At 37.5% G+C, this 12,605-nt stretch overlaps 1 protein-coding gene across 1 annotated transcript in view; it reads right to left on the bottom strand.

Annotated features, from left to right (window-relative positions):
* Positions 1–12,605, bottom strand: part of LOC131939090 (extracellular matrix protein 3) — a 186,199-nt gene that overhangs the window by 34,481 nt on the left and 139,113 nt on the right. The window contains exon 3 of the mRNA XM_059297325.1: positions 238–384. Coding sequence (XP_059153308.1) covers positions 238–384 — 147 coding nt within the window. The remainder of the gene's footprint in view (positions 1–237; positions 385–12,605) is intronic.

Below are 12,605 nucleotides of genomic sequence, written 5' to 3'. Positions count from 1 at the left end.
CTATGACATTCTCCTATCAATCACCAACCTTTGTATGGTTTAAAATGCCTTCAGGAGCAAATTTTTAACATAACAAAAATATAATGAGTCCCATAGTTGCAGGCTATGCCTGTGTTATGAAAATTTATGTCAGCATTTTGATATTTTATTACAATATTAAGTTATCTATGTCATTATTGTGTCAAATCACTATGACTGTCTATTCTGACAACTTACACCAACAAGATGACCACTTACTGACGTAGCTTGTCTCCTCCATATTGCCCCGCCTCCTGAGCGTGACATTCAAGTACTGGTCAATCTCGCTGACCACAAAGGTGTTGTTCTCTAGTGAGATCCACGCCCAGCTGAGGTAGAACGGCTGACTGGCCAGTACATGTCCATCTGAAACACACAATTTCAACATTGGTAAGTGTTTTATTTAGTGGTAGCATCATATATTTAGAGATTTACAGAAGCATCATATATTTATAGATTTTACAGTATTGATATTAGAATCTGAAACACACGACGTAATTGATAACTATTTGGTTTTAGTGGTAACATCCAATATCTGGAGATTTACAGTACTGTTGTATGAACGTACAGAGAAGTCATTTAACGGGGAAGTCACTAAGTGTTTTATTGAGATTACATGAAAGGTCACTCATTCATTGTGAGGTCATGCATAGACACTCGCTATATGGAATATTACTATTTTTGTAATATCAAATTACCTTCGTAATTAATGTTTAATTGTGTTAATTTTTTCCATATTAACCGTCATTTATAACTTCAGATGTGTGTGGTGGTGGGGAGAGGGTGGGGGGCAGTGTTATATATATTGACATACACCACGCGTTTTGTGCTGGAAACTGTTTTTTTTTTTCACACGCATGTGTGTGTGTGTATGCGCCTGTGTGTATATGTGTGTGATATATCTGTCCTAACCGATAAAGTATTGGGCTGTGGGGGTGTGGTTTAAACTGTTAAAGTTGGATAATCTATCGTCTGGAATGCAAATAGTGCCAGAAAAAAAAATGATGGAATTAAAAATCGGGCAATCAAGACTGAGCCAGTGTAGGGGCTTCTGGGATCGTATGACGCATGCGCACGCTGAGCCAGCGGATTTGTCAAACATGGCGGATAAAGTTTGACGTCATTTCCTGTTACAGTTCAGCACAAAGTTCAAACATTCCCGCGTAAAGAGATTAAAGTTACCTCCCCTGTTGTATATGGGTGCTAGTAGGTGTTAGAAATTATTTTACCGCAGGGAATTAAAAAGGTGTTACATTTGTCTAGCAGTTGTGATTTCGTATGGTGAAAAAAGTCTTTGATGTACTTTATTATTTCTATATGTATGAGATTATTGCAGAAACTCTCCCTTGAGCAAGTGATTAAAAGGTAAATATGTAAAAAGATGCTTTACTAAGAAAAACGTGCTACAGATGAAATGAATAACGAAGGCGTATTTTCATTAACAGACACCAAACAGGTACCTCCAAGGGGATCAACAGATAATTTAAATGAACTCAGGTGATGGAGAAAGATTGGAAATCAAGTCATCTGAATTAGCCATAGGTCTACTGTTTGACCAGGTTTATTAATAGAGCGCTTTTAAACTTTGTCACGGTTGGGTGGACACAACATTTCAGCTTTTAGATTTCGAAGATTTTTATCGTGTCTTAAAGTTGGAGAAATTTACATAAACGTTTGTGTATAACGCACGTGATTTGCATAGATCAGACCTCGCCATCAAGAACAGTGTGAGTACATCTTTTGTTAACCCGCGAAACCATAGCGGTCGTCATAGCAACTCGGTAAACAAACCCGCGTTACGGTTGAATTACGATTGGTTGTTGTGAAAACGAAGAGGGTAATTAAAAAGTTAGATGTTGTAGACTAATGTAGACGAAAAGGTGGAGGGTATGCTGGGTATTGTATGTCCGCTTACCACATTGGTTGATGTGTAACTGGCGTGTTCTCACCTCAGCACACACGTGTGAGCAAAATATAATGCCTAGGTTAGCAAAGACGTGTTAGCAAAATATGGTACCTAGATTAGCAAAGACGTTTTAGCTAACTATAGTACCTAGGTTGACAGGGTTAGTTTGAGGGTTGAGGGTATATTTATGCTATTATCCCTCACCTAACCCTGACATTATATTTTATTCTTGCCTTGACCCTAATCATGAACTTAAAGGCAATAACGGCTGATGTGATGATATATGTCAACATTATGTCTTCGCCTCAAACTGTCCTATATCAATGTTTGTATTATCAGTGGGGATGGGGATGGGGGAGTCAAAAATTGTGGTTTGTATTATAGTGTGTGTTATTTCTTTAGCGGTGGATTATTGTTAAATTTTGAGAACAAACTTCAAGACAAATGTTAACAGTACACCACTGCCCATTATGGTAGCAACAGTCGAGTTTTACTTAATCTTCATTCACATGTGTAGATTAATTAATTATAAAATGTTCAGAGTTACGAAACCAAAGATTTGTAAATGTATTAACAGCGTACATGTTCAAAGCTAAGACAAAATCCGGCCATTACGTAATTGCCAAGCTTGATGTCTTAGGCCCTGACATTAAAGATCAAGGTCATCTGCTATCTGACATGCACGTCAGATTTCTAAAGTGTGACGTAACGGAACCGGAAATAATCCATCTTGATATTCCCGTTTTTAAAGTTCTTCTAAAAATTTAAATTGAAAAAAAAACACACTCGCATTTCTCTTAAAATAGGTTAAAAAGTCCGTTATTTGTTTCCAGCGGGATGTTTTAAAATATTCATGTTGGATTCCTCTCAAATATTTGGTGGATTCTCTAAAAATATAGTTGCAGCAAGCGGAAAGCGCGATCTTAAAACAACCAATTAAAAAAAAACACGAAATATCTCGAGGTCTTCAAACAACCAATCAAAAGACGCGACAATTCTCGCGGTCTCCAGGCTTGACAATTCAGCTCGTCCTTGACCTCGATGTAAACAAACGGAAGCGAGTCTTCACACAAGTGACGTAGGAACAAATGTTTTCCTTATGCTCACCTCCTGCACGTGCCGGTGCGTCTATAAATAAACGCACGCGAGAAACAAGCAGGCTGGGTTGGAGATTTGCAAGTAGCGTGCGGCCCTCGTGTTTAAAACAAGCAGATAATGCCATTCATACCAGCAGACGTGTTGATGTAGGCATCTCTAAATGAAGGCGGCACCGAACTCCCATCAACACATAATTTACTTGTGCATGGTTACAAAAAATTCCTGCATACTCATCTTCATGTGCTTGCATTCTCAACATCTGCCTATCCGCAAACACCCCACCCAAAATCTTAAACACCACCCACATTTTTACCTACATCAAACACACCCTATTCACACCATAAACCAAACTCCCAGCCTCAACAACTATAAAATGTCAAACTTCCGATGTTACAGATTTTAACTTCCGATGTTACAGATTTTAACCTCCGATGTTACACATTTTAACTTCCAATGTTACACATTTTAACTTCCGATGTTACACATTTTAACCTTACTCTTTCCGAGATATATCAACTTCTCTTATACACACACATCAATATATCTTTAATCATCATTCGGTTTTAAAAAGAATTAAACCTGTTTCAAACGTTTTAAAAACCGACTATTTTATGGTTTCCATTAATCCCAGATTACATCAACTGTTCCGATACAACCCCAAATCTCAAAGACCATCAGCTGGTCCCATAAAACCCCAAATCCCAGAGTACATTTCCCCATTCAATCCCAAATCCCAGAGTACATATACCCATACAATCCCAAATCCCGGAGTACATTTCCCCATACAATCCCAAATCCCAGAGTACATTTCCCCATACAATCCCAAATCCCAGAGTACATTTCCCCATACAATCCCAAATCCCAGAGCTCATTTCCCCATAAAACCGTAGATTTCCCCATAAAACCCCAAATCCCAGAGTACATTTCCCCATAAAACCCCAAATCCCAGAGTACATCTCCCCATACCATCCCAAATCCCAGAGTACATTTCCCCATAAAACCCCAAATCCCAGAGTACAATTCCCCATAAAACCCCAAATCCCAGAGTACATTTCCCCATACAACCCCAAATCCCAGAGTACATTTCCCCATAAAACCGTAGATTTCCCCATAAAAACCCAAATCCCAGAGCTCATTTTCCCATAAAATCCAAAATGCCTTACATGTCCAACAAATCATATGCTACTTCCGCCTTAACCAAACATTACATCTGCTATTCCCGTCAAATCCCAGAATGCATCTGATATTTCCGCCAAATCCCACAATATATTAGCCGTTTCCGGCAAATCCCAGAAATCATCTGCTTCCCAAATCCCACAATACATCTGCTGTTACGTCAGTCGCGCCAGGATTTCCTGCATATGTAGCAGGTATCAAGGGCAGACAATCGTGATCGATCAGATATCCCACCGCTCTGGTATTTAATCTTATGCTAAAATAAACCTATCAATAACAGATTTTGGCACACACTCTCTCCCTCCCCCCACCCCACCCCTACATACACACACCATGTTTGCCGCACTTTACTTCCAATACTGTAATGTAGTATTCCTATTTGTTTTATCAAGCTAGGGGAGATAAGTCTCACAAACTTATTTACATAGTTATCAACAAAAACATCTGACGAGTCAATATAAAACAATTTCGCCCAGCCGCTCAAACGTTTATGTATTGATACACTTGCTGGTGATATTTCAAATAAGAATTTTGATAATAATTATATTGATGTTTCTACTAGTAAACAAAAAATTATTTTAATTTATTATATTTTTATTACAGCAAAAAAATATAATACTCATTTTTTTTGTCAGAAATTTTGAGTGTATAAAAAATAAAATCAACTTTAGCAGTGACAAACACTTGTAAGTTCACTAGAATAAACATCATTTTTTGTTTGTTCCGTGTAAAACATCAAGTTTTGTTGTCGTCTGTAAAATATCATATTTTGTTATGTCGTGCAGTGCACCAAGTTGTGTTGTATTGTGTAAGTCTTCGAGTTTTCAAAACATTCAAATTTAGAAGTTTATTATCTAAAACATCAAGTTTTGTCACACAAATTAGGAAATTTATTACTTAAAACATAAAGTTTTGTAACACACAAAAACAAGTACATCTAAAAGATCGAGATTCGTCCAAGAATAAAAAATAAAAACAAAGTATCTTTGTGAAATGTTTAGAGAAATGGACCCAGCTTCAACCCGCCATAGATAGATTGACTTACAAAACACATTTATGTTTAACAGATAGTATGAAATTGTTTATGTTCAGAGTTTATTTAACAGTCGGGCTGAAATTGTTTATGTTCAGAGTTTATGTTTCGCCGTGTTTAGAACTTGCCCTTCTGTTTGATCTGTCTCTAAAAAACTTGTTTTATGTACCCGTTGTCCCTAGAATAATATGACCTTGTTCTTTTTTTTTTTTTTCAACCGATGTTTTAAACACCGTTTTGTTCTTTTGGTGTTTTTCGAAAATGGATGTTGACCAGTGATTTTTGAAGGTGGATAATTGAAGAAACAAAACATCCATCTAAATGGATGACCTAAGATTGTACCCCAAAGGGAAACAACCACCTATTCTTAGATGCAGATTGATTACCTCTCCTGACATATCTAAAAATAAACGGGTGTTCTGGGTTCCATGTTTTTAGTAGCATGACGTCACAACTTGACGTGTTATGCATATTGCTCAACAGTTTTTTTTATTTCATTATCTCCTTAGCGCATGGTAATTTAGCTCATGAGTTTCTAGGATTAGCTCTTTAGCTATTATAAGCTGATCAAGCTGTCTTCAAGTCTCTTGACCTTCTGATTCATTGGCCTTCTAATCTTAAACTCCTATATTCTAATGACATTCTAATACCGTCATCCTGTAATCGTATCTCTATAGACCTGTAATCCCATGTTCCTCTAATCCCATAGTCTTAAAATCCTATAATCACATCGGCCTCTAAACATATAATCCTATAATCCCACTTATCTCTAATCCCATGATCATCTAATCCCATGGCCATCAGATCCCATGGTCATCTAATTCCAATGTTTTTATTATTCTATAATCATCTATCCTATAGTCCTCTTATCCAGTTGACCTCTAATCCCATGGTCTTATAATCCTATAATCCCATGGACCTCTAAACATATAGCCTTCTAAGCCCATGGCCATCTAATCCTATGGTCTTATAATATTAAAGTGCTTTAATCCCAACTTAAGCCTAATCCACGGTTCCCGTACGAAAACGTTCTTCCAATTATTCTATTTTGTGTAATTTTGTATAACATGGCTTCTACCGAGGAGCAAACTTAGCTAAAATCAACAGGTAAAGCTTTCTTAAGCTGTAATTAGACTTGGCATATTGTATAAGTACTACATACAGATCTACAGAAGTAAAAGATGTTCTATCTTTGAATAAAGAGACAAATGCCAACCAAGAAGATGTGCGGATAATGGAATGCAGGGTAAGTCAAATAGTGATCTTTCAATGTGTGCGATTTTTTTTCTCAATCAGGACACGCGTGGAGTCCAAGGTGAGCGGGGATATTTTGTTAAGCGCCGGGGCGCGTGCGAGATACACTTTTAACTACTCACCGTCGCCAGTTCCGCGAGACACCGTTATATCCCCAGCCCCAGGGCCGCTCATTTTTTTAGCACGCGCGCTTGAGACAGGGGTGACTTGTCAAAACGACCCGGGTATATTAGCGATTAAGGTATACTTAAGCCCAATGAGCTTCGCAGAGTGAAAAAACAGCTCCGTCATAACGCGTTAGCGTAGAAAAAAAAAGATTTCCCCGCTGAAGCGAAATCCACATTTCAACAACGGCAGATAACTCTAGCCTCAGTGGTGCCCCTTGATTTCTCAAGGCCCGCTATTTACTTTACTGTCAACATTTTTTTACGTTCAAATCTAAGTTATTTTTTTTTTAAAGCAAGCGGCAAATAAATACGATCTGAATTTAAAGCCGCGGCAGCTTTGAACAATTTTAACTGCACCGGTTAAAATAGACTCGACAAAAATTCTGTGAGAATTCGTACGTTCTGACCCCATGACGTCATACGGTGAAAGCTTTGCCTTATCTTTTTGTTTTTTATCTGTTTACATATAAAACCTTTTTTAAAAAAAATTAGGAGGCACTAAATTTTTTAACTAGTATAATCTTTGAGGGTTACAGTAATCCTAAAATATTTTTAGTGCTAGTTTAATACAAATACGAATTAAATAAAGTTGTGCACAATTTAGTTATACAATTTCATGTAATTGCTATTTGAGAAAAAATATTCAATGTTTTCGCTACAAGGACATTGTCAGAAAGGTTATTCACATTCCGAGAAATTCACACAGTGTATCTAATAACGTGAAAAGAATGTGAAAAAAAAATGTGCTTGGACTTTGAAATAATCTTCACACCGCCGGCGTTGACGGTATGGCGAAACCAGAGAGCGTTATCTCAACCTTAGAAAGGCAGCTCTTTTTTAAGGGAGTTAACCCCGTTAGATTAAATGTAGAGTTGAATTGCAAGGGGAAACAATCCCAAGTTAACTGGTAAAACATGTCCCTGACGCCAGTTGAATGATAAGTTGCTAAATCTCAGAAACATTTTTGTTTGTAAGATAAGCAAAATATCATGCGATATGCGGAAAGTCCGGTGGAAAAAAAAATATGGGAAAAGAAATAAAATCTTTTTTTTTTAACACCCAATGACACCCATTGATCGTAACACAAAACTTATATTTTAAATTCATTGAAAATTCTCTCTCTCCATTTAGCCAATGATTTAGTTATAAATGTTTAAAATAAATTAATACTAATAGTTTCGCTGTCTGTGTATCTGACAAGAACGCTCTGTCTGACAAGAACGCTCTAGAGAAAACACAAGCAATTTAAAAACATGCACAGTAATTCGAAAAACGAAATATGACGTCGACACATTTAGCGTAGAGTAGAACATAATCTCAAACCAGAGAGTGCACACAGTAATGTAATGACGTCATTGATTCTCGCGTAAGTAAACATTGAAAAAAAGGAAATGTTGTCTAATCTAAATGGTTTGCGTGAAGAGTTTCTTGCATACAATTCTTCGGGTAGGGGCGAAGCCCCACCCCCCGCGTAAGAACGTCTGAGCCCCCCCCCCCCTCCCCAACTCAAAAGAAATTTCCTCATCGATACTCTATAATAAAATTACCGCCTAATTAATGTGTCTAATCTAAAAAGTGGTTTTCTTGCAATTTCTTTAATGCAATTCTTCGGGTAGTGGCTAAGCGCGACACCAGTGTTTCTTTCAGACTTTTTCCTCCCCGGAGAGGGGTGGGGGTAATTGAAATTTTCGGGGGCGGGGGTAGAATTTTCGGGGAGGGGGGCGGACACTGGAAAAAGTATATAATTATATTTCGTTGAATGGGACGGTAGACATGTTTTTTTGGGGGTGGGGGGGGGGGGAGTGGGGGAGTAGGGGTGGTTTCCTCATCGATACTCTATAATAAAATTACCGCCTAATTAATGTGTCTAATCTAAAAAGTGGTTTTCTCGCAATTTCTTTAATGCAATTCTTCGGGTAGTGGCTAAGCGCGACACCAGTGTTTCTTTCAGACTTTTTCCTCCCCGGAGAGGGGTGGGGGTAATTGAAATTTTCGGGGGCGGGGGTAGAATTTTCGGGGAGGGGGGCGGACACTGGAAAAAGTATATAATTATATTTCGTTGAATGGGACGGTAGACATGTTTTTTTGGGGGTGGGGGGGGGGGGAGTGGGGGAGTAGGGGTGGTTTCCTCATCGATACTCTATAATAAAATTACCGCCTAATTAATGTGTCTAATCTAAAAAGTGGTTTTCTCGCAATTTCTTTAATGCAATTCTTCGGGTAGTGGCTAAGCGCGACACCAGTGTTTCTTTCAGACTTTTTCCTCCCCGGAGAGGGGTGGGGGTACTTGAAATTTTTGGGGGCGGGGGTAGAATTTTCGGGGAGGGGGCGGACACTGGAAAAAGTATATAATTATATTTCGTTGAATGGGACGGTAGACATGTTTTTTTTGGGGGGGTGGGGGGTGGGGGCGGTGTGTGGAGGGGGGTGGTGTGTGGGGGTGAGGGGTGGGGGTGGTGTGTGGTGGGGGGTGGGGGTGGGGTTGGTGTGTGGGGGGGGGTGTGGGGGGGGTGGGTTGGTTTTAGTTTAGAGAAAAGATACAGCACTATGAGCCTAGCGCCCGTTGTACCCTTCCTCAACGGGCCATTTTTCTCGTTATAAAAGAAAAATAAAAAATAAACAGAACAAAAGAATAAAAAAAAATAAAAGTTAAAATAAAGCTAGCACGAGTATCAAACAACAACAAATCAGCTGCATATACGGTAGAAATTAATTGGACGACAGCAAGTCGGCTGTAGCAGTGTGGAGGATAGCACAGTCACTACTGTGTTGAGGTCGGATGTGTGAATGTGCTATACATACACACACACACACACACACACACACACACACATATATATATATATAACGTGTGTGTGTTTGTGTGTGCGTGTGTGTGTAAATAAATATTTAAATATATATTTAGTTGTATCATGTGTTGATTTCGAAGCCTATAATACGTTTTCATTTTTACACAATTACAACCGTTTTTAATGTTAAAACGTTCTAAAGATATATATCAAGCTCTTATAAAAAGTGTCCATATTTTTAAAACTGATTTATGTAGTGGTCATATGGGAGATCAAAAGCTGGTTGATGCCCCTATGCCCTAATTTCCATCCACTCATTAACATTTGCTGGGGCATAGCTTTGTTCAGTCAAGAATTTAAAAACAAGTAATAGTACTACACATGTAATTATAAAGACATAAGCCTCTACCATGCTTTTATTGAGGCTTTCTGAGGTCATAGGGCTTGTAAGTCTACGGTCTCGAAATCTACTAGCTGCATAATACGAGAACGAGAAGTTGTGACCTACTTACAAGCCCTATTGCTGAAGTTTTGATGTCCATGGGTGTGTGATTTGCTCGACGCCACCAAGAATTTACACAACAGGAAAAGTTATACTGACCCCCCCTGATGTAGTAAGTGAAACAAATTTATTCTTTTATTTTTACTTTCTCGTATTCGAAGTAGGCGTATATAGAAAGTATTGTAATCGTGCTAAAATAAAAATTAGGATTTTTACAAATCTCGACGTTTTACTACAGTCGGAGAAACATAGTTTTGCAATTTTGTCCGTAAGTCTGTGTGTGTGTAGGCCTATGTAGGTGTTTGGAAGAAATTGGTGAATTTAATATTGTCTTAACACATTTAATTTCACATGAGTAGGAATAAGATTTTTTATTCAACTAAGCTTTTCATTTTTAAAATTGAATCACATAGTAATTCCAAATAATAAGAAATATAAATTATGAAACACAATCCGTTTAACGCCTTTATAGCGTTTGTTTATTATAATAATAAATAAATATTCGTTTTATTTTTGTTAAAACTTATTCTTTCTGTATTATTTATTGAATATTTGGAAGAATAAATATATGTTATTTCCCCTGATTTGAAAAGCTTAATCAGAAGTGGCTACATAATCTATACTATGCTAAAATTCGAGTTGTTAATAAGTTTGTATATGTATTTGTTTGTTTGGTTACATAAGAGTATCCGCACTATATATATATATATATATATATATATATATATATATATATATATATATATATATATATATATATATATATATATATATATATATATATATATATATATATATATATATATATATATATATATATATATATATATATATATATCGACTGTGTCTACCATATGGGAAAACGCTGAGTAAACATAACAATGACGTCATCAGTTTACTTTATGTGCACTAAATAATTCCGTCACGAGTAATCTTCTCGTACAAGTACAAGCCCACTTAAATAATGGAAACTTGTACCCCACTGATGTAACAGGCAAAATGACATAGCCTAATGAAGACGAATCAACGTTATAATCGTATGGCGCAGTACATAACTCACAGCATGCACCAGACTTTTCTATTTTTATTTCACATCGCTTGTCGTCTGCTTCTACGCTTGGCTGAGGTCTGGGTTGTTTTTTGTTTTTTTAGATGAGAAGCTTAAACGAATTATGTAGTTGGTTAAATTGAATTGTAGACACTTTAATTTGAACGAAGCGATGAATGTAGTTTTCTTACGGCAGATTTGTTTTCAAAACAGATTTAGCTTTTAAAAAATGTTAAACAAAAATTTTATATTTCGAATTTATTTTTTAGTTAGCCTTTTTTTTAGCACATCATAAACTTCCAATAATTCAGCCGACGATAAAATTAGTAATTATTTTTTTATGATCACATTTATGTTCACCGAATATTTTAGCTGCCTTTAATTTGAACAGTGTAAAACAAACTAACCGCGTATATGAAGTGCACCGAAACACTGCGCAACTCGGACAAACAAACAACAGCAACACCGAACCAACAGAGAATCTACCCGAGGTTTTTCCGTCCAATCCCAGAGAAAAAAAAATCGTGTAAGCAAATTATCGCTGCCAGCCTGGTTTCCATAGCAGGTTTCTTTTTCAAGTGCCCTCAGTGTTGCATGTGGGGATGAGATCCGCTTCCATTATGCTCACACTTAACCGACCCCAGACGTCCCACCTCTCCCCGGGCACCCCCCACCCCACCCCACCACCACGCCTATTGTTACGGAACCCAATTAACGTTTTCTAGAAGAGATCACGTGGTTCAAACACAAAAGCGCGGGCCTACAAGAGGCGAAAGTTGAGCACAATTTGTGGGACACTGGACAGCTAAAAAAACTGAACACAATTGTGAGAGGGGTGGCAATTTGATGGAAATTGTATGGCTATTTTAAGGCTATTTTATGGCTATTTTAAAGCTATTCTAAGGTAATGTCATGTTAATATCAAGATAGTGGTATGACATGGCCGGTAAAATGTCGTTGTGTTCATGTGAAAATAATGTTAAAGAACATTCAAATTTGTGGAACAATAAATCATACAAGCAATCAGAAATGTTTGAAGAGCCAATGTGTTATACTGTAATGTACAATACTTCGTTATGTAATAGCTTTGTTATTTTCTTTATCAGAAGCTGAGAGTCTATATTTGATGCCAGATCAAAACGGAATTTAACAGTTTACCATGGTAACGTGTTTTATACTAGTCTTACTAGTTGAGGATTGGTTGGGTTGCTGTGGTCAAATTGAGTAACCTACGACGACGACGCCTGATGCAAAACTGCCGTATACTTCGTTTACTGGCTACACTCGAGCTACACTCGGGCTACACTAGAGCTACACTAGGGCTACAATCATCTTTTGCCAGAGTGCTACCCGATGCCTACATTTTAAACATTATACCACCTTTTAACGTTTTTATCAAAATGTTCTGTCAAGATAGTACATTTTGACTATTTCCTTAAGGTAGCACATTTTAACACTTTTGACATGGTACCGCATTTTGACGCTTTTTGTCATTTTGACCCTCAACCCAACTTGTCAAACAGCCCAGCAAGCAGACCCAGGGGAGGCAACTCCTCACGAGAACAAGATTGACGCGAGATAAGCAGGGGATGAGAGTTACCGAACCTAGAGCCT

Source organism: Physella acuta, unplaced genomic scaffold (genome assembly GCF_028476545.2).
Source record: "Physella acuta isolate Inbredline_101_S28 unplaced genomic scaffold, ASM2847654v3 ptg000017l, whole genome shotgun sequence".
Taxonomy (NCBI): Eukaryota; Metazoa; Mollusca; class Gastropoda; family Physidae; genus Physella; species Physella acuta.
The sequence above is the reverse complement of the archived record's forward strand: the minus strand, read 5'-3'. Positions and strand labels throughout refer to the sequence as shown.